The following is a 20,866-nucleotide window of genomic DNA, read 5'->3' as shown; positions in this document are numbered from 1 at the left end:
AAAGATACCCAGAAAATTGATAATGTTACTCGTAGGATAAAGCCCTGAAGGACTCAGATACTGCAAAAACGTAGTGGAAGGCAAGAAAGATATCGATAGGCTAATTTGCCACAGTCAAGCTGAGAGTAGGCCGAGATGCAAGAAGAGCAGAAGTTGGAGCTGGAACCACGAAATATAGTATGGACTAGTTAGAAGTCCACGGCAGAGTCCGAATTGGTTCTAAGCAAAGATGCAATGCGTCAGATTTTGCCGCTTGAGTGAAGCCAAAATCGATGATGCGCAGCTTTCGGGAAGATGGAGCTATCAAAAGTCTCACGATGCCAAAAAGAAGTGCAATTAATGACTGAATGAGCAAACAAAAATAACAGGAAGAAGGAGACGATAGTGATGATGAAATATATAAAGACAGAGATGAGAGAAAACCGGCGAGAAGAAGAATAAAAGGAAGAGGATACAAGACTACCTAAGACGTTGGGCGTTGATGTGATATAGAGGAAGTTCAAAGCTGGTGATGAGAGTGGAGATGGTGATGAGTCAATTTGGTGATGCGCTGGACGTGGACGGATGGACTGAACTGGCGGGGGGCACTGCTGATGCTCCCGGGATCTGATCCGATGTGGCGAGCTCTTGGCCAATCAAACTGTGCCAAACGTGGCCATTAAGGGTCTTGCACTTCGTGTAGGTAGATTGAAGATTTGCCACTCTCAACGTTGATTCAAGAAGTGATTGGTTCAGTAACTGTTCGATCTTGCAGAAGAATTGATTGATTGATTGATTAATCAACTGGACCTCCCTTACCCAGAATGTTTGCTATGGCGCGGCGATTTGTCAAATTTCTATCTCGACTTGCCATACCATGTGTGCCAAAGTTACTGCTCTTCCTTTCCACCCCACGGGGCAATATCGTCAAGAGGAACAATGCCAATATGCGGGAAACGTGGCCATAAACCCTGGCCATGCCCCAAATAAAAGAAACCTGTACCCCCAAGAACGCGCTGCGTAATCCATGTTCAGACCTTGTCGGTAATAGCGTCTGTATAAATGAGCATCAAGTCCGACCCAGTATCTCATCGTCTCTCTGTGACTGACAACTTGCTACGAGAAATCTTCCGGTTAAGACTATGCATCGAATCACATATTTGATATGTTGCGTTTTTATTATCGCCGGAAGTCAATGCTTGCTCGGTGTGAGTCGATGCTGGGCCGCACTGAGCTGCTTGAGCTTCGCCTTCGCCGCGCTCGTTCCTCGTTAGGGTCAGCAGGGTGTAGACCCGTTGACTTTGCAAACATGTTCAGAACATCGGTCAACGAGATGACACCAGTGAGTCTGCCCGACAGGCGAGCACCAGCCATGGCAGAGGCTGGTACAGCAGCGGTAGGGACTGGCGACGCAGGCACTGCAGCAGTAGGCACGGGTGATGGAGGTGCAGCATAAGTGGATGTCGATGCAGGCGCAGCCGGAGGTGGATGCGTTGGGGTCGTAAAAGATTGAGGCCCCATTAGGGGAGTAGCAGGAGCCGAAGGTGAGGGCGATGCCGACTCGACCACCCACATCCTGTGCGACCGAGTCGCAACAAGCTTGGCAACAGTATGAGCCAGCGTTGAGTAGGGGTTGACGTAGAATACAGGAAAAGCATCGCGTCCATGTTCGACTCCTCGTTCGTTTAGAATCACTGAAATGAAATTCATGCACGATGAGTTGAGCAAGTGAGCGTTGGAGCTCTTGGTCAAGTGCCGAACATCTTTGGTAGAGATATTGCCAACGACGTTCAGGCCGTTATCTACAACAGCCACACTTGTGAGGCCTTCATTGTGCATAAGTGTAAGGGCTTCTGACAATGGTGCATCAGAGCTATCGCCAGTTAGTATTGAGTTCCGTCCAGGGTGATGTTGCAACTCACTTGACAGAGACGATGTCCTTGGTACCTACACCTAAATCACGAAGCATGGCAGGATACAGCCGATCGATAGAGGGGAAATTGACACCCTCATTCCAGAAGAACTCGACAATTCGAAGTTGGCTTGCGATGCCAACAACTTCGCCACTAGTGGCTGTCACCAGGAGACGATGAATGCCACTGCCTAGAATCTGAATAGCTTGGGCGAGCTTCTCCTCGCTGGGCAGCGCAACAAGAGATTCCTTGCGAAATAAAGGAAAGACGTCTCGTAATGGAATCTGACCACCTTCCTGAGCTTTGGCCAAGATGGAATTGAAAAGTTCAACTTGATCGTCCTCTGGTTTGGCCAGACCGACGACAACAAGCAGATATACGTTAAGGTCGGTGTAGTCAAATGTGGAGACGGCGGTATGAGTAGAGGCATCCTCGCGCACCAAGACAACGTTTGTATGACTTTTAAGAAGTGCCTACAAAATCAGTGTTAGCATATCTGCCAGTTGTTAGGAAGTAATGTAATTGCTTTCGAAGTCTGCCCTTTTGACACGACTTTCACGAAGCTATAGGCTTACCTTTGTGGCTTCCTCGACGCTAGTGTCAAACTCGACCCATTTTATGTCGTCTGGAGACACAAGCTCTCCAACAGATACATCCCGCCAATCACGACCAGCAAATTTGGGGTTGGCGTGCTTGTTTCCGGCTGGAGGGTGGCTCAGAAGCTCCTGAAGAGCAGCCTGTGTGAAAGAAGGATGTCGCTGAGATCGTGGTGAGGACGGCGCATTTCGCAGGTTCTCAGCAAAGCTCTGGCGATGGGCGGAAATGGAGCTTGGCCCAGAACCTGCGGATATGGAAACAGAAGGAGATCGCTGGGAAAGAGTAGGCGGCTTTTGTGATGACGAGGAACCCGAGGCAGCACTGTTTAGACTAGTTGAACTGGTCGCGCGGGTGTCCTTGAGCTCGCGAGAGGAGCTGGGTGAGGGGTCCATGATTGGAGATTCGTTCACGAACAGCTGATGAATTGGACGATAAGAGGAAGCTTTCCAGATCGGTCTAAGCAGAGGCGAAGGTAAAGCGCGGCCTCGGTAGAGTATCTAAGGAGACCTTTGCCAAGTGAAAGCAGTAAATTGATTGTGAGATGGCAATAAAATGCTTTGTCGCAACAATTGACAGATGAGACGATGATTGTGGCACAGAGATGAACGACAGAGGGGAGGGCGCAGAACGGTTGGATGATCTGGATAAAAGTTGATAAGCAAGATTCATAAACTAAGTACTCGAGTGTCAAGATATAAAAAGTCGGGCGGACATTCGACAAGTGAACGAACAATATTTGAGAGATGGATAGATGAAGTAGAATGGTTTCCTGAGGCGAAGGTTGGTCTGGAGACAGGAGACAGGACGTACAGTCGCGAGGGGCACGAGGTTAGGTACATGGTGACGGGAGTGGGCGGGGGAAAGATGATGACATAGCACCTGGACTACTGTGGTAGTGGAGTGCCCCGCGATGCTGGGGACCTCAATATTCAGTGCTGGGTGTTATAGTCGGATGAGGGGCTAATGCATTTCCCATTATTGCGCGAGTGAATGTAGGATAGCAAACTACCTAATATATCAAGGTACATCTGATCTAAATTGAACGTAGCTTGATGGCCAGTTGATACTTATGAAATGTGTTTCTTCAACTGTTATTTCAAGCATTGATGAACACCATGAGGCACCTGACGACTCATTCCAACCCTGGTCCAAACATCTTTACAATGAATGACTCGACAGAGCTGATCATCGAAGCTTTAGTTATCTGCCAGGAGCTGCTCAACTTGACTACATACTACGAATGTAAGCAAGGAACTCCCCGGTTTCAATACCTGTGGTAAGTAACCAAGCTTGCGCCCATGGCTTGGTTTGGTTGCATTAAACAAGGCAGCGCAATGCAGATTGATCCTTTACTACTCCGTACTATTAGTTTTTATCGCATCTCGAGATGTGTGTCGTGCAAGATTTCTGTGAAGCATGGGCCCATTTCTCATGACGGTTGACTTACAACCATAGGCTCGAACGGTTTGGCTACTTGTTCAAGGGTCTCGACACTGGGAGCACCGAATATAGATGATAGACCAGTATTGCCTGTCTTCCGGTAGGCCTGTCTTCTGTACTCTGGGACTCGAGGAAGCGTTCTTGACCTCTAACATAGATTCACAATTTTCTTGACCATCGGGTAATCCCTAGCAGTCTGATATGATGGCTTCATTACAGATTGGCCAGGTATTTCATTATTATAGAGAAGTAAAAGCCAGTGAGATGGCTGAATGTCATTTCTCTCATGTCTTGTAAGCAGTTCGTTTGACAAAAAGATCAGGTGAGTATGGAACGAAGGACATTCTAGCGGTGTGGTGGGTCGCAGATTTAGCAGAGCTATCAGAACAAACAAAAGAATGGCCAATATTTATTTGCCTGGTTCTTAAGTTATGAACTCTTTGTCTATAGGCACCACAGCTGTAATAGGCCATCAAAACAAACATGCAACCAATAATAATTCCAGTGTTGTTTCCAAGTTGAAAATGTAAATCTCACGCCTGAGAGTCTTGTTATCGATAAAAGATAGAGAGAAAAATACCTAAACAATCAAGGACCCCGAAAAGATCACCAGTGACTGGCTGGTCACCACGCACCCTTTGTTTTTTTTTTCTTTTGCTTGGGCTCAATCAAGTTGCACGTGAAGTATCTTTTCTGCAAACTTGGCGGCTGAGGTACTTTGGCGGCCCTCGAAACTTAGGCTTCCCCTCCCCCACTTTGATTTTGCTCCCACCTCATCCATCCCTCTCTTCTTTCTTTCCCATCTCCCACCACTTGGGATCTTGGAAATCTCGTGCCTTATATCCAAGCCACGGCGAACAGAGCCTACGAATACCCTGCGGCTCGTGACTTCATTATAGCCCTTCTTTATCTTACCTATTTTGCGGTTGCCACCTTTGCTTTCCTGGCAGCCCCCGACTGAAACTCAACTTTCTTTATTGTCTGCTGGTGGACGTCACCATCAGCATCCCTCAAAGACAATGTCTCTGCTTCCGCAAGATATCCATGCAGAGCTTTCACAGCTTCTGCAGGCTCTGCAGTCCCCCGACAACAGCATACGATCTCAAGCCGAGGAGCATTTGCAGAACAACTGGACCGCCAGTCGTCCCGAGGTTCTGTTGATGGGACTGGCGGAACAAATTCAAGGCGCTGGCGACAATGCGACCCGATCCTTTGCCGCTGTTATCTTCCGTAGAATTGCTTCCAAGACCCGCAAGAACGATGCTGGAGAGAGTATGGACCTCTTTCTCTCTCTGACCAAGGATCAGGCCGCCGTCATTCGACAGAGGCTTCTCGAGACACTCGCCGCCGAGTCTGATCGCCTTGTTCGCAACAAGATTAGTGATGCTGTTGCCGAACTTGCCAGACAATACACAGAGAACGGTTAGTACCAGGGTTGCTCCTGATACTTGGGCTTCGCTAAATGTTCGCTTATAGGTGATGCTTGGCCCGACCTACTCAGTGCTCTTTTCCAACTCAGCCAAGCGCCCGAGGCCGAGAAGCGAGAAAATGCGTTCCGAGTGTTTGCTACAACTCCTGCAATCATTGAGAAGCAGCACGAGGAAGCAGTTCTTCAAGCTTTCCAAAAAGGGTTCAAAGACGACGCCGTTATGGTATATACCCCTCCCCGCGGGGCAAATGCTCTGCCCACACTATATCACTGCGCCGCTAACGACAACTGCAGGTCCGCCTTGCCGCTATGGAAGCCTTTGCTTCATTCTTCCGAACCATAAGCAAGAAGGGACAGGCCAAATACTACGCCCTCATTCCTGATGTGCTCAACATTCTCCCCCCGATCAAGGATACACAGGACTCCGACGACCTCAGCAAGGCGCTCCTTGCTCTTATCGATCTCGCCGAGTCAGCTCCCAAGATGTTTAAGCCGCTCTTTTCGAATCTTGTCCAGTTCAGCATCTCTGTAGTCCAGGACAAGGAACTCGATAATATCTGTCGCCAGAACGCCCTGGAACTTATGGCGACCTTCGCCGACTATGCGCCTTCCGTTTGCCGAAAGGACCCCTCTTACACAAACGATATGATTACGCAGTGTTTGAGTCTTATGACGGATCTCGGTGAAGATGATGACGATGCGTCTGAGTGGATGGCATCAGACGATGTACGTGATTGAAAAATGCCAATCGCGTTTTTGTGCAGTTTTGTAACTAACGACCTCACAGTTTGACCAGGACGAGAGTGACCAAAACCATGTTGCTGGAGAGCAGACCATGGACCGACTTGCGAACAAGCTTGGTGGCCAAACCATCCTGGCTCCTACATTCAACTGGCTCCCTCGCATGATGACTTCCATGGCCTGGAGGGACAGACATGCCGCCCTGATGGCTATCTCAGCCATCTCAGAAGGTTGCCGAGATCTTATGATTGGCGAGCTTAGCCAGGTGCTCGATTTAGTGGTTCCCGCACTCCAAGATCCTCACCCTCGAGTCCGATGGGCTGGCTGCAATGCTCTTGGTCAGATGAGCACTGACTTTGCACCCAAAATGCAAACCGACTACTATGACCGCGTACTCAAGGCCATTATTCCTGTCTTGAGCTCCCCCGAGGGTCGAGTCAAGTCTCACGCAGCTGCTGCCCTTGTCAACTTTTGTGAGGAGGCTGAGAAGTCCACGCTTGAGCCATACCTGGACGACCTTCTGTCGCAACTTTTCCAGCTTCTTCAGAACGACAAGCGATACGTCCAGGAGCAAGCTCTTTCTACCATTGCCACCATTGCTGATGCCGCTGAGGCGGCCTTTTCCAAATACTACGATACTCTCATGCCTCTCCTTGTTAATGTTCTCCAGAACCAAAGCGAGAAGGAGTACCGACTTCTGCGTGCCAAGGCCATGGAATGTGCGACATTGATTGCCCTGGCTGTTGGAAAGGAACGTCTCGGTCAGGACGCCATGACCCTTGTCAACCTCCTCGCCAATATCCAGGCCAACATCACCGACGCTGATGACCCCCAAGCACAGTACCTCATGCACTGCTGGGGTCGTATGTGCCGTGTCCTAGGATCCGACTTCCTCCCCTTCCTTCATAACGTCATGCCACCTCTGCTTGAACTTGCCGTGGCCAAGGCTGATATTCAGCTGCTGGATGACGATGACCAGGTCGAGCAGATGCAGAACGAGGAGGGATGGGAGCTTGTTCCCCTTAAGGGTAAGATGATTGGTATCAAGACGAGCACCATGGACGATAAGCACATGGCTATAGAACTTCTGGTTGTCTACGCCCAAGTTCTTGAGGCTTCTTTTGCTCCTTACGTCTCAGAGATCATGGAGAAGATTGCGCTTCCCGGTCTTGCATTCTTCTTCCATGACCCTGTCAGATATATCTCCGCCAAGCTTGTCCCTCAGCTGCTGAGTTCCTACAAGAAAGCCTACGGCCCTCAGTCTGCCGAACTCCGTGGTCTATGGAACGCCACCGTCGACAAGCTTCTCGAGGTCCTGACTGCAGAACCTGCGATTGACACTCTTGCCGAGATGTACCAATGCTTCTACGAATCTGTCGAGGTTGTAGGAAGGGAATGTCTTTCTGCTGATCATCTAAACCGATTTATTGACTCCGTTCACTCTGCACTTGAGGACTACAAGGATCGTGTTGCGCAACGTGAGCAGGACAAGGAAGGGGCCACTGCCGACGACGTGGAGGATGAGGCTGAGGATACTCTGATAGCCATTGAAGACGATCAGACTCTGCTCTCGGATATGAACAAGGCATTCCACGCCATCTTCAAAAACCATGGTGCCGCATTCTTGCCTGCTTGGGAGCGCTTGATGACCACATACGAAGGTTTCCTCGGCTCTCCTGACCCAACTCAGCGACAATGGGGTCTGTGTATCATGGATGATGTCCTCGAGTACTGTGGCCCCGAAAGCACGCGGTATGCCAACTTCATTACACAACCATTGATTGACGGCTGCCGAGACCCTTCTCCGGCTATCCGCCAGGCGGCGGCCTACGGCATCGGAGTGGCAGCGCACCGTGGTGGAGCACCATGGGCCCAGTTCTTGGGGAGCTCGGTACCTTTCCTCTTCCAAGTTACCCAAGTTCCTGATGCTCGTAATGAGGACAATGTGTATGCGACCGAGAACGCATGCGCAGCAATCGCCAAGATTCTTCACTACAACTCCAGCACCGTTAATGACGTGCAAAATGTAATCACACAATGGGCTGAGACTCTGCCGGTGATAAATGACGAGGAAGCGGCGCCCTATGCCTATGCATACTTGGCTGAGCTGATTGAAAAGTAAGTATTTTCGTTGTTTGAGCTTACGTTTTTGTGGTCCGCAGGAGCTGACATATCTTTTACTTTCCAGGCAACACCCAGCTGTTGTTAACCAGGCTGGCAAGGTTTTCGTTTTCATTGCCCAAGCCCTTGAGGCGGAGACACTTGTAGGCCAGACTGCCAACCGCGTAGTCCAAGTTACCAAAGGACTCCTGCAGTCGACTTCAGTTGATCCTTCGCCGCTGCTACAACAGTTCTCTCCCCAGGCGCAACAAACAATCATGGGATTCTTCAACTAGACGTGGACCTCATCAGTGTTGGTTATCGCGAAGTGCCGCGTGGCTGGGATTCAATGAGCGTCGATGGTAGTTATTCACATAAAGTCACGAAGCATGAGTCTAAAAGAGTAAGGTCGGATTGATAAGCGTGCGAATTTTACGAGGGAGACATGAATTTTGTTTCCAGATGATACCAAAATGATCACCACAAGGTGCCAGCTTCAGACCAGGAACCCGGTCAGCTGTCAAGCGTCTGTGGCAGGCGAACATCCACAGGGCGATGCTGGTATCGATGCGACAGGGTGTGACACTCCTAGTTTAGCTAGGGCGGGTTCAAAATCAGCATCAAAAGAATTGTCATGCTCTGGGCACAGGCAAAAGAAGAGATAGAGGACGTCGGTTCCAGGCGTCGAGGCAAAAACAAGAGGGCTTTTTGATTAGGAAGGTTATATACTTGACATCGCACGGCGCCTTTTAATGCTACATTAGAGTTATGAATATGCTCATCATTGTTTTAAATGATTACCCATTTATTTGTTGTCGTCGAGGTGATTTTGCCAATCAATGTACAGCTTCTCGTCAACACCTTTACATGGTATTCTATGATGACTCGAAGACTCTGAAATGCATGACTGGCCCATGGTGGTGAAACACTGCTGCTGATAGGGAGTGAGACAGTGTATTGGAAACCTATTCGTCACAACACTTCGCCCAACAGGCCGAGGGAGAGATGGAATGATTGCCTTGTCTTGTCTTTAGATGCGGAACGGCTAGGACCCAATCGCCATATCGGTGGTACTCTAAGACACGATGGCCTGGCTAAGTTCTAATCCATGTTGAATGAGACTATTTCTGAAGACAAGGCCGCTTATGTTATTTGGGATCAAAGGGTATTAGACTTGCAATGTATGCAATATAGTCTACGTTGTGGTATGCCATGGCCTTTGAGGCGAAGAAGATAGATGCCGTGAGCCCAAGCAAGGATCTACTCTAAACCAAAGGCTCACTTGACATTGTATATTCACTACAGCCAATTATTATGGTCCCCCCAAAGGTTAGGCACTGCAATAGGTATCTATCATTGGGCTGACTGGGGAAGTAGCCACCTCAAGGGGTGTGTTGAACTATTGCTCCTCACAATTGATCTTAGTTTTTATGGCCTGCAAGGATCGGTCGGGTGTGCTAGTGATTTCGAGACATGGTAATGCAGGGTATCATAGACAAGGCAAGGGTTGGGTAAGTACAAGCATGAATTTGTCGTCTTTTGGAGAAACACGCATTGTCCACGACTCAAACTTGATGGTGTTTAATAGTCATGTTGGCGCAAATTCGCATGTTTCCCAAAACGGAGATGATCTTAGCCATAAGCACATAGGTACCGGGCAGATACAGAGGGTGAGTTGACTTGTAAAATATTGCGTTTCGTTACCGCGCCTCAGCGGAGAAAAGCGAAGCACGGGTTCTTCCCGAGTTGCCAGCGATCCATTATTACCAGCTTTACAGTATACCTTGGTACACCGAAGTAGGTACTAAGGTACTGACCTAGGGGTTGGTGTTTGCTGTATGTACTATCCATAGATGCCTCTATGTATGTTCCTCCTGACGCCTCTCAAGTCCCTTTCCCCACATTAGGTACTAAGGTAGATGGTGCGCCCCTCGGCAGGATAAAGTCCTGTTCATACTGGGGTACCTCTCCATGACACCAAGACTTGAGCGCAGACCCAAGTACCGTTCTACCTATCGAAGGGAACGAACGAACTGGGAAAGCTGGGTTGGGTTCCCACCCCCTTCTCTCAATTACTTGGCCTGCGCAACGGACAGGCAATGGGAAAAGGTCAACTGCTGAGAACAACAGTCACCCTTCATCCTAGGCCAATAATCAGCCAGCTGCAGCTCAGCAGCTGCCCAGTCCCAGCACATCCACTGATTTGGTCTTGCCTTTTGCATCATCCATCCACTCTCCCACACTAGACTAGACACTCTCCGACTGGACAGTACCTACCGTACGTGCCTGGTGGGTAGCGGAAACGTTGACCTTCAAGCTTCAGGCTACAAAAATAAATAGCCTAAGGAGTATGGTCCAAGTAGCATAAGCTGGCCTACTAATTTCGTCTCTTATGTTTCTAGCGGCTAACTTTTCGGTGCGTGCATGCCTACTACCATCCTTTCCCAAGCCGTTCTGCCTGGCCTGATCCTAGTAAGGTACTTACTTTCCCCCACCCACACTCCCATCCGCATCTCACGCATTCCCATTCTTCTTCTACTATACCGTTACTCTACTTCTCCATCTCTCGTCTTTCCCGTTCCAAACGACTTTGAAGCGATCTTCAACCTCCCTTACAACTCGACACGAGCCGACTACAAATGCAAAAAATTTGCGTTCCGCGCATCTGCCTCTGGTCACCTGTTTCCTCCTGTTCCGAGCTTTCCATCGACAAATCTCGAGTCATAATTCAATATTGAGTACAAATTCGAGCGAGCACGAATATCCACCCCCGCGCATTTGCCGTCTGCGACTGCCCATACCCTGTCCCTCTCTTTTTTCGCTCGGTCGCTTGATCTACCCGGCCTGATTTATCACGTCAAATATCGATCCGAACTCGACTTGACTCAACTCAACTCAACTCATCGATCCACTCGACTCTCCAATTTTACGATATTCTCAGTTTCTCTGTATTGTGGCATTTACCGATACTTGAAACAATTTCTTCTGCTGCAGCCAAGGCCCTTTTAACAAGTCGCCAACCTTAACATACCAACCCTTGGTAATTGTTTTAGGGCACCATCTGCTTCCTTGAGCAGTGTGCATACGGGATAACGCCCGTTCAACCTCTTTTTCGAGCGCCTGGCTAGGCTGTCCAGCCAGATGCTGTCGCTATGGATGGCTTCTACTCCCCCCATCAGCAACAGCAACAACAACAACAGCAGCAGCAACAGCAACAGCAACAACGCATGCAGCCGAACCAACCGAATCACATACAACACAATATGAATGGCCCTTCCTACTTTCCAGGAGGGGATTCCCTCGACGACATTGTTCGCGATAACCAAGACAAGCTATACCGCCGGCAGAGCATGCCCCAAGCTTTTGTTAACCATATGGGCCAGTTTCAGATGCCACAGCATCAGGAGCAACATCATCAAGTGCAAAGACGGATGTCTTCTGTTGGTAATGGCGATATAATGACTTTTGGGACTGATAACGGTGACCTTAACTCCTATCAATTCAATGAGCCTATGGGACCAGGCTTCCCAACCATCAATACCTCTATCGGCATGGACCAAATGGGCAACTATATGACAGCCGACCCTAACGATTACTCGGCTATCTCTCCTGATATGATGAGCTCAATGATGCCCAATACGTTTGCCAGTATGAGCGTTGGGGCGCAGATGGCGGGCAACGGCTCGCCCATGAACCTCTACTCTCCATCCATCAGTCAATTTCCACAGGGTCAACTTACCCCTCAAGTCCAAGTTGGTAACGACTTCTCTATGGATCTATCTCCCGACGGTAGTTCAATGAACATGAATCAAAGCAACCCTCCTCGACCGAATTCGATTCCTGCCCCTGCCAATACAACTATGGACACAATAGAAGAACCGGGCGACAATACGATGAACAGCCACCAGCCTTATGATAACGCAAACAGCGGAGATAATAGCCAAAATTTGCCATCTTTGTCCCGGCAGGTCTCAACCGCCTCTGGATCTGTCGTTTCTCCTTCACAGCAACAGTCACACGGGACTGTGTCGACCACTGTTACCCAGCCTACCAGTACATCAGTCGCTACGACACCATCAACCGGCGATGTCCCCAGAGATTCAAAAGAAAAGACCATATACTCAAAGAGCGGTTTTGACATGCTCAAGGCTTTATGGCTAGTTGCTACGCGCAAAAATCCACGGATTCAACTCGGTGCCGTTGATATGTCGTGTGCTTTCGTTGTCTGCGATGTTTCCATGAACGATTGCCCCATTATATATGTCTCCGACAACTTTCAGAACCTGACTGGTTACAGCCGTCACGAGATTGTTGGACAAAACTGCCGGTTCCTCCAAGCGCCTGATGGGAAAGTTGAAGCAGGATCGAAGCGCGAATTTGTCGACGATGGTGCCGTGTACAACTTGAAAAAGATGGTTCATGAGGGCAGAGAAGTCCAACAAAGCCTTATCAACTATAGAAAGGGCGGGAAGCCATTCTTGAATCTTCTAACCATGATTCCCATCCCTTGGGACACGGATGAAATCAGATATTTTATTGGCTTCCAGATTGATCTTGTCGAATGTCCTGATGCAATCGCATCTAATCAAGATCTAGGAGGTGTTAAGGTGAACTACAAACACAGCGACATCGGTCAATATATCTGGACACCACCACAATCCAGCCAGTGGGAACCTGAAAATGGTCAGACCTTGGGTGTAGACGATGTATCAACTCTACTACAGCAATTTAGTCCGAAGGGTTTGACATCAGATTGGCACAAGCAATCTTGGGACAAGATGCTCCTCGAGAATACCGACGACGTTGTCCATGTCCTTTCACTTAAAGGCCTGTTTTTATACCTCTCGCCGTCGTGCAAAAAGGTTTTGGAATACGAGGCCGCTGATCTTGTTGGCAACTCACTCTCGACTGTTTGCCATCCGTCCGATATTGTCCCTGTCACACGAGAGTTAAAGGACACCACGACTGGGAACCCAGTAAATATCGTTTTCCGAATACGGAGAAAACACAGCGGCTATACGTGGTTCGAAAGCCATGGGTCACTCTTTGTCGAACAAGGGAAAGGCCGAAAGTGTATCATTCTGGTGGGTCGCAAGCGGCCAGTGTTCGCTTTGAGCCGCCGCAATCTTGAAGCAAACGGAGGTATTGGTGACAGTGAGTTATGGACAAAGCTCTCGACCTCGGGCCTTTTTTTGTATGTCTCTTCGAACATTAGGTCACTGCTAGACCTTCAGCCCGATAGCCTGGTCGGAACCAGTATACAGGATCTTATGCGGAAAGAATCACGACCTGAGTTCGGACGAACGATGGAAAAGGCAAGGCGTGGGAAAACCGTTACTTGCAAGCACGAGGTTCAGAATCGCAGGGGCCAAGTGTTGCAAGCACAGACGACCCTTTACCCGGGCGACGCCTCCGAAGGCCAAAAGCCATCGTTTTTGCTTGCTCAAACAAAACTACTAAAGGCTTCTTCGCGCAACCTTGCACCTGCTAGCGCATCTGGTCCCAGGTCTATCGCTGCTACCCCAAGATCAAACAATGGAAGCGAAAGTCATGCGACAGGCCACGTCTCGCAGCCTGCCGGTGGCGCACTCGCACCAGGTACTCAAGATGCAGCTCTGGCCTCAGAAGACAATATTTTTGACGAATTAAGAACCACCAAATGCTCCAGTTGGCAATTCGAACTACGACAGATGGAGAAGGTGAATCGCATATTGGCCGAGGAACTCGGGGGACTGCTTTCTAGTAAGAAGAAGCGTAAGAGAAGAAAGGGAGTTGGCAATGTCGTTCGGGACTGTGCAAACTGCCACACAAGGAACACGCCTGAGTGGCGTCGAGGACCCAGTGGTCAGAGGGATCTTTGTAACAGCTGTGGTCTCCGTTGGGCCAAACAGGTAAGCCTCTTAATCTTGATCATACTCAAGACATTTATTGACCTATTTATTAGACTGGTCGAGTTTCCCCTCGTAATTCTTCTCGTGGGGCCAATACTGTCAACGGCGATTCTCGAAGCAAGAAGTCCAATTCTCCCTCATCGCCGTTGCATAAAGAACTTTCGGCCGACAGTTCCAACGCGCAGACCGCTAATGGTGAAAACGGCATCAACCCGGCCCAACTTTCGAAGCAGAAAATCATAAACGGAACAGCTGCGCCCAGCGGTGCTCCTTCAGCCACTGGTGTCAAGACATCAGCCGGAATGCCGCCCTTGAGTCATTCCTCAATGTTGGGTGTTGGGCAACCTTCGTCGATGGCTTCGATCCGAGAAGAGCGTGAGACAAGCCAACCTTGAGCACTGGGCGTGATATATTTTTCTTTCTTGGTTCTTTTTCCTCGTGGTTGCAATCTGGTAAAGGATATAAGGAGCGAGGTGTCTTGATTGTCCAGCATTTGTGATACCAATCATCTTTCTTTCTTCGGTAGCCTCTCATTCACATTTGAGGCCGATGGACATAACAAGACATTTGTGACAACAATGACTTTGGACTCAAAAATGACACTGAGCATTCGAAGTCTGTTTTATTTTTTGGTATGAGAGGTATTGCTCCATACGGTGTATGAGGACGGGGCTTTTGGTATAGGAATAGACGTGAACATACTTACTACATATACGAGGCGTTTGTGGAATGGAATGGAACATTGAGGGTGAATTGGACACATCCTGCCCATGTCACTCAAACAGATTCTACACTTGGTTGTTGGAAACAGTCATGGTCAAACGATCTGTCTCTGGGCTCCATATATGCTTTCAGTCAAAGATACTGGGTGGCATGGAGTTGTGAAGATACCAGTTGGGTTTACAACTGGGTTATACCTACTGAGTGTTGGAGTGGGCATATTTACTACCAGTAAGTTGTGGGAGGACTTTTGGGCGGACTTTTGGGTATGTACGTACAGCAAACGAGAAGCGAGGCGAATTGGTAAACAATATAAAATATATACGCAGGACTTCCTTGTTTAGCTACGTACCCTGCAGTGACTTATCGACGGAGAAACCAATCACATACTAAATTGTCTTCCTTCATAGTATCCTAATGAAACTCATTGAGCGAAAGTGAAGAATTTTATTTCGAAACATGTCTGACAATGTGTGTGTCGTTAACCGTCTGGGCATTGTGATTTTTGACTGCATACCGTTCTGGTAATTCTCGTGATCCGAAGAGCCTCATCTCGAAATCAAGGCCTGACATTTGCTTTTATCATGGTACCAGGCGAAGCTACACATAAATTGATTCAAAACAAACACGAAACTGCCAACAACAACGTGTGATACTTTATCTTCTGATCGAAAGGTACAACCACTACAGAAGCAGATGATTGATTGACGTCAGTGGCTTCCCTCAGACTGATAAGGTTAGATTGATATTGCCACATCGCCAGACCAAGGGGCATTGGCAAAACACACAACCTGGTAGGCAATTAGTCAATTTATGGACTTTTGCATCACTGCTGTGCCAGAAGCCAATTAATTTAGGACAAGAGCCTTGGCTCAATCTTAGCTTATGTACTAATAGGAAAGGTAACTGCCTCCGGTTTGTAGATATGAACTAGGCTAGGGATTAAGAACTATGTCCAATGGAAAATGCTATATAGATGAGAGCTACCAAGTTATATGAATTGTTAAATCTCTCGCGACTAGAGCACGAGTAGTTTGAAGTTTAGAGCTCATCCTTTGTATTTGCTTTATTCTCCATTTCTCTGCTTTCATTATTCTCGTTCATACCCGCAACACCCTTACGCCGTCGATCGAGGGCCACAATCTCATTGTCGTAAATAGTCCACTCTGGGACCTGGCGCCTTGCACGATCGAGCTTTGGCTCTTTGGTTTGAGGATTGTTGCAAAGGTCGATAGTACGTGCCCTAGTCAGACTCTCATCGCTGCACCAGGTTTCGCACCAGAGCCACTCCTGAGGAAGACTGTGGATTGGAATGGCGAACTGCATATTATTTGGGAGATCTTGATCCAGGTTAGACAAGCTGTTGGGGTCAGCTGAAAGTGTGTGGTACTGTTGTCGAAGGCGATCTCCTGCTGCTAGCTGGCGGAAGCGGTTAAGGTCGACAACGTAGAGCGCCGAAATATGGTATGGTAGTCCGCGAAGATAATTCGCCCAGTAGCCTTGCTTCCAGAATCTGAAGCCTTCCATTTCGGTGCGCGAGTCGCACATAGGCGTGAAACCATATGGCGCGCCCTCGAGATCGTGGTTCACGAGATCGATCATGTCGGTTCGAACAATTTGATCCGCGTCAACAAATATGACTTTGTCCAGAGAGAGAGGAAACAACACATCAAGGAACAGGATCTTGTATCCCCATATTTCGCGCTGCTTTTCCTTTTGTTGACGAAGCCAGTGAGGCCATTTGTAGGTGACCATCTCGTACTTAAACCCGTACTCAGCTGCCATATGGGGGATGAACTCTTTGAACGACGGAGAGAGGAACTGCTCAATGAACCAGAACTTGACTGTGTGTTTGGTGTTCCGCATAACTGAAACCATCATGATGTTGAGCATGCGTTCATACAAGTGGCCGCTGGCAACGCTAAAAATGTTGATTTCAGCATGTTCTTGAGCTGAGATTTCCTTGGATGATTTGGCGCCCCCAAGGAGACTTTCCGCAAACTTGAGACCCTTGGCAACAATGCCATCCTTTTCGTTACCGGGTGATTCCAGAACATCAGTCTCTTCCATTCCAGGCTTGCGATTTAGACGTGGGTATAAGGTTGTACCTTTGAAGTCCATGAGTGCAATTTCTGTGCCTTCGTCTCCAGGTACAGCAGCATAGCCCTGGGCACCAGCACTCTCAATAGTGAAGATCTTTGAGCTGCGGCCTTCTTTGAGTCGGATGCTATAGAATCCGGGATTGGCCTTGAACTGGAAGTATCCGAGGTTAGCCATAACGATGGTATCTGTTATGAGAGGATCGTTCTCGGTTGCCAACGCCAATTGTGCACCCCTTGGAGCACCCCGCTTGCCGTCTCTCGAGTGGCCTTCAATGAGAATGTTCTCTAATTCGTAAACCACATCGATATCTGTCTTGACAGAGCTGAGCTTGATGTTGTCTAGATCCTGGATCGAATCTTTGGCAGCCACCAGCCAAGCAGGAGGAACATCCATGCCTGCCGTCAATAGTGCTTCTGAAGGAAGGCCCTTGAAAGTAGCCTTGGGGCTTTTAACATGACCAGAATCGTCAAAAGATGGCGTGGAATCAAGCACGTAGCGGAAGAAGCGCTTGATGGGGAGTTCTCCTGTCAATTCCTTTGGATTCATGAAGAGCTTCAGGTATATGCCATCAAGTTCTGACAGAACCTTGAGAATAGGAGCCCATCTCTGTCCCTGTTCACTAGTGGGATTGACGAGACCGACTATATGGACGCTCGCAGTTTCCGGCTTGCCAACCTCGATAGAGCTGTGTGTTGAATTCCAAGTGCTGTAAAGGGTACTTCGTATCGACGGGGCGGACTCAAATATCCCCTGAGGAAGGTCCGAGATGGTAGAAAGCGCCGTAATGGAGGTGAGTTTCGCAGCAGCAACGGGGTCGGATAATTTATCCGTGAAGTCGAGTTCTTTGATTGCAGCATAAAGAGGAAGGATCCTATTGCGTCGTTCAAACTCCAAAAGTTGCTTCAGGTCGTCATCTCTGAAAGCGACACTAGAGGGTAGGGGACCGACGAATCGACCATTGAGGAGCAGGCCCTTTGTTCCGGGTTGAATGTTGGAAGTAGACAGAAAGTTAGTTAGAGCAGTACCAAATCCGTCCTCTTCCGCTGTCCATGATGCTTCGAGCACAGCCCTCAGATCGTCCTTGCAATTCATCTCTACAAGTTTAACCTCGCTGAGTTTGAATGCACCGTTGATGGCATGGGCATTTGAAGGTGAAGAGGGATTGTGAACAAGATCAAGTCGAACCCCTTGATTGTTGCGTTTGAATTCAAGAGCGGTAAGCAGGAGATCTTGCCCGTCGTCAGTGTTGAGATCGGCGATGACGGTGAGCACGACCCAGTCTTCTTTTGCACTCTCAGCCGCAGCAGGCAAGACAGCTATTTTACCAAATAGCTCCGCATGATCTGTGTAGAGTTTGTTGACATCCAGGATACGAAGAGTCTTATCATCATCAGGGAAAATATACGCATTTCTCTTTGAAAGAGCAATGTTAAGAAAGAGATCTGAAACGGGCGCCTCCTCGTTAACGTGCCCGAAGTATACAGCTTTCTGGATTGTCTGCTGATCCTCAGTTAGCCGCTGACCCATTACCTGCACCCAATTCTTTTCACGTGGGATAACTATGCCATTGACGAGAATTGGGCGCACAGCGGTGTCAGCGTTAAGCCGACTTGCCCAGGCCTGGCCTGCCTTGACTCTCTGCACGTAAGACTCGGCCCCAAGAACTTCGCTCAAGGTCATCTTTGCCATTGTTGGCAGCGGTTCTCGTCCGTCGATGGCTTTGGCGAACGACCTCTTATTAGCCGCACCTTCGGGGCCCTCTTCGCTCTCTTGTAGATAAGTAATGAGAGATTCAAAGCCATAAGTTTCCATCAAATGATAGACAACCTTGGCTTGAGCAATAGAAGCAGGAGTGGCGGCTAAAGGAACAATACCGAATCGTATAGTGATCCCACGTTGCATGAACTGAGCTAATTGCCCGAAAGCTCTTCCATCTTCAAGGTTGGTAAAATCGATAGGTGCAACAACATGAAAGAGGTTGAGGGCAACCTGTGGAAGCTGCCCTGGATATGCGCGTTGGAGGAGCTATGCGATAATTAGCGATGCAACTTCAGGGACCAAACTTCTACATACAGCAGTCAAATCGCCCGGGAACTTTTGATACCGGGCATCCTTCTCGAGGTCGTTGAGCCACATGACAGCTTTCCTGTCCTCCAGCCGATCAGTCCAGTCGAATCTTGGAGGTTCATCATCGGCTTTAGAACTGGCAATCTCGGGATGGCCCAAGAGTGAGACAGCCTGCTGGCCATCGAAGCCAAGTTCGCGTACACCATCGATAAGCTTGCGCTCACGCCGAATCATTTCTATGAGTGTGAATGGTTCGATCTGGCGCTCAATGAGTTGAACGCCATTCATCCAAAGGAAATTGATTCCACTAGGGACGCCAGCCGCCACGTTTTTCTCTTGCTCCTCGGCGAGCCCTTGAGTGATCTCGTGGGAGGCAATGGACGCCGAGAACTTGGGAAAGTCTTGTGTCGATTTTACCAAAGCATCGAGGGGGTTGTCGCTTTTGAGGATGAAAGACGCAGTCTTGAGACCCAAAGATGCAAGCTCAGAAGATGAAAGAGGCTTCAGGTCAGCAACCTCCTCATCAGTGTCAAGATCAACATCTGGCACAACGGATTTTTTTTGGGCCTCCTGGCCCGATTCACGATCATCAATTACGATGTAATCAGTCCGCTTCAGATCCAATTTAACACCATAGCCGCTCACAGGCAAGGAAGAACTGGAAGCACCAGGGCTTCGGCGGTACCGCAGTCTGTAGGAAAGACCACCTTGCCTTGCAGCTTGGGAGAGGGTATCATGGAATGGACCAAAAGAGGCATGCGTAGGATCAGCATAAAGGATGGCATCTTTTCCAAGCCCCAGAACACGATCGAATGGTAGCACTTTTGCTTGTCTATCTCATGTTAGAAACGGAGGATGGGTATGTGGTAATTACCAAACGTACTTGGAGGCTACTCCGCCCTCAACAGCCGCGTCAAGCCCCGGGGAACAATATTTTTGGTTATCAATCAAAGCCCAGCTCTGGCAGTCATCGGCAGCATCTATTTGAGATCCGGGGTCCACAGCTGTACTGTAATATTGGTAGTGCGCTTCAATACGCGGTGCGGCAGCCCGTAGGGAAAGTGATAGCTTGAAGGTAGAAAGGGCATCGGGTGTGATGATATGGCTATCTTCCTGAAGAACTTGGAGGAACTGATGATAGAGCTCTGCGTCTGAATTGGCTGATGCAAAATGGCCACTGGCAATTTTATCAAGAAGTGGGAAATACGCAGTCGAGTTTTCCCCAGCAGCTGTCTCACTACAAGGAGTTAGAGCTAATCCGCGAAAGGCTCATGAGAAATAGTATAAGCTTACAGGAGCTCAAGCAGATACGGCCCGTGAGGGAAGGCAGCGTGCATGCCCACATTGACTGAAGGGGAAGTAGACGTAGCTGTGGCAGCCAACACGGCCATGGCCATGTATTGTGAGAGAAAAGGCATCTTTGCAGCTTATGCCAGATGATGCATACAGTTGCTTTTGGTCGTTGATTTTGGCAGCTTAAGAGCCTCGCTGCTCGCGATGGAGGGGCAGAGGACAGCTCTCAAAAACTAGGATAGGAATTGACACTGAATCATGTAGTAATGGTAAAGTCCTCAATCTGGAGCCAATCTGTGGAATTGGATACCCACAGGTTGGTTTCTACCTGAACTGCCAGCAACAATAGACTACTGGGCACAAGAATAGGTAGAGGAGGCTGGCCTGACCGTCTCTAAGTACAAAGGTAGGTCTCAGAATCGGACAGCGTCACTTAAGCCAGGAGCTGCTTGAATTAGGTTTAGCGCGGAGGGACGTCAATAGACAGGAGCGCTTTCCTCTCCTTTCCTACGTGGCAGTAACCCATGCATTTCTGGATAGCCACATTCAGGGAGCTGGTCCCCGATTTTCCTTTACTTAACACCTGGCCCCTC

The 20,866-nt window shown here is 48.8% G+C and overlaps 4 protein-coding genes across 4 annotated transcripts; 2 read left to right on the top strand and 2 right to left on the bottom strand.

The window, feature by feature from the left end:
* Nucleotides 1–798: 798 nt before the first annotated feature.
* On the bottom strand, nt 799–3,271 carry EDB82DRAFT_568209 (uncharacterized protein). The gene is made up of 3 exons (XM_025728095.2): nt 2,468–3,271; nt 1,902–2,365; nt 799–1,852 (listed from the first exon to the last, which is right to left on the bottom strand). The coding sequence occupies exons 1-3, from the start codon at nt 2,879–2,881 to the stop codon at nt 1,159–1,161; spliced, it is 1,572 nt and encodes a 523-aa protein (XP_025582497.1). The 5' UTR covers nt 2,882–3,271; the 3' UTR covers nt 799–1,158.
* Nucleotides 3,272–4,734: 1,463 nt separating this feature from the next.
* Nucleotides 4,735–8,584, top strand: EDB82DRAFT_251778 (armadillo-type protein). The gene is made up of 5 exons (XM_025728094.2): nt 4,735–5,351; nt 5,406–5,581; nt 5,653–6,084; nt 6,146–8,217; nt 8,288–8,584. The coding sequence occupies exons 1-5, from the start codon at nt 4,949–4,951 to the stop codon at nt 8,493–8,495; spliced, it is 3,291 nt and encodes a 1,096-aa protein (XP_025582496.1). The 5' UTR covers nt 4,735–4,948; the 3' UTR covers nt 8,496–8,584.
* A 2,488-nt stretch (nt 8,585–11,072) lies between these two features.
* EDB82DRAFT_251743 (PAS domain-containing protein) lies at nt 11,073–14,673 on the top strand. The gene is made up of 2 exons (XM_025728093.2): nt 11,073–14,090; nt 14,144–14,673. The coding sequence occupies exons 1-2, from the start codon at nt 11,352–11,354 to the stop codon at nt 14,483–14,485; spliced, it is 3,081 nt and encodes a 1,026-aa protein (XP_025582495.1). The 5' UTR covers nt 11,073–11,351; the 3' UTR covers nt 14,486–14,673.
* A 937-nt stretch (nt 14,674–15,610) lies between these two features.
* Nucleotides 15,611–20,781, bottom strand: EDB82DRAFT_449062 (UDP-glucose:glycoprotein glucosyltransferase-domain-containing protein). Its single transcript, XM_025728092.2, has 4 exons — nt 20,274–20,781; nt 19,864–20,217; nt 18,987–19,812; nt 15,611–18,938 (listed from the first exon to the last, which is right to left on the bottom strand). Exons 1-4 carry the CDS (start codon nt 20,396–20,398, stop codon nt 15,852–15,854), a joined length of 4,392 nt encoding a protein of 1,463 aa, XP_025582494.1. The 5' UTR covers nt 20,399–20,781; the 3' UTR covers nt 15,611–15,851.
* Nucleotides 20,782–20,866: the final 85 nt, after the last annotated feature.

Source organism: Fusarium venenatum (genome assembly GCF_020744135.1).
Source record: "Fusarium venenatum strain MPI-CAGE-CH-0201 chromosome Unknown EDB82scaffold_3, whole genome shotgun sequence".
Lineage (NCBI taxonomy): Eukaryota > Fungi > Ascomycota > Sordariomycetes > Hypocreales > Nectriaceae > Fusarium > Fusarium venenatum.
Note: the sequence above shows the minus strand (reverse complement) of the source record. Positions and strands in the feature narration are given on the sequence as shown.

What these genes read in the sequence shown, in the direction of transcription:
- EDB82DRAFT_251778 (XM_025728094.2), top strand. Translation starts at nt 4,949, where the DNA reads ATGTCTCTGCTTCCGCAAGATATCCATGCAGAGCTTTCACAGCTTCTG. An exon ending in TCAAAGACGACGCCGTTATG is followed by an intron (nt 5,582 to 5,652) that starts GTATATACCCCT and finishes CGACAACTGCAG; the next exon opens with GTCCGCCTTGCCGCTATGGA. An exon ending in AGTGGATGGCATCAGACGAT is followed by an intron (nt 6,085 to 6,145) that starts GTACGTGATTGA and finishes ACGACCTCACAG; the next exon opens with TTTGACCAGGACGAGAGTGA.
- EDB82DRAFT_251743 (XM_025728093.2), top strand. Translation starts at nt 11,352, where the DNA reads ATGGATGGCTTCTACTCCCCCCATCAGCAACAGCAACAACAACAACAG. An exon ending in GTCTCCGTTGGGCCAAACAG is followed by an intron (nt 14,091 to 14,143) that starts GTAAGCCTCTTA and finishes CCTATTTATTAG; the next exon opens with ACTGGTCGAGTTTCCCCTCG.
- EDB82DRAFT_449062 (XM_025728092.2), bottom strand. Translation starts at nt 20,398, where the DNA reads ATGCCTTTTCTCTCACAATACATGGCCATGGCCGTGTTGGCTGCCACA. An exon ending in CCGTATCTGCTTGAGCTCCT is followed by an intron (nt 20,218 to 20,273) that starts GTAAGCTTATAC and finishes AACTCCTTGTAG; the next exon opens with TGAGACAGCTGCTGGGGAAA. An exon ending in TCCCGGGCGATTTGACTGCT is followed by an intron (nt 18,939 to 18,986) that starts GTATGTAGAAGT and finishes ATTATCGCATAG; the next exon opens with CTCCTCCAACGCGCATATCC.
- EDB82DRAFT_568209 (XM_025728095.2), bottom strand. Translation starts at nt 2,881, where the DNA reads ATGGACCCCTCACCCAGCTCCTCTCGCGAGCTCAAGGACACCCGCGCG. An exon ending in GCGTCGAGGAAGCCACAAAG is followed by an intron (nt 2,366 to 2,467) that starts GTAAGCCTATAG and finishes CTGATTTTGTAG; the next exon opens with GCACTTCTTAAAAGTCATAC. An exon ending in AAGGACATCGTCTCTGTCAA is followed by an intron (nt 1,853 to 1,901) that starts GTGAGTTGCAAC and finishes AACTGGCGATAG; the next exon opens with CTCTGATGCACCATTGTCAG.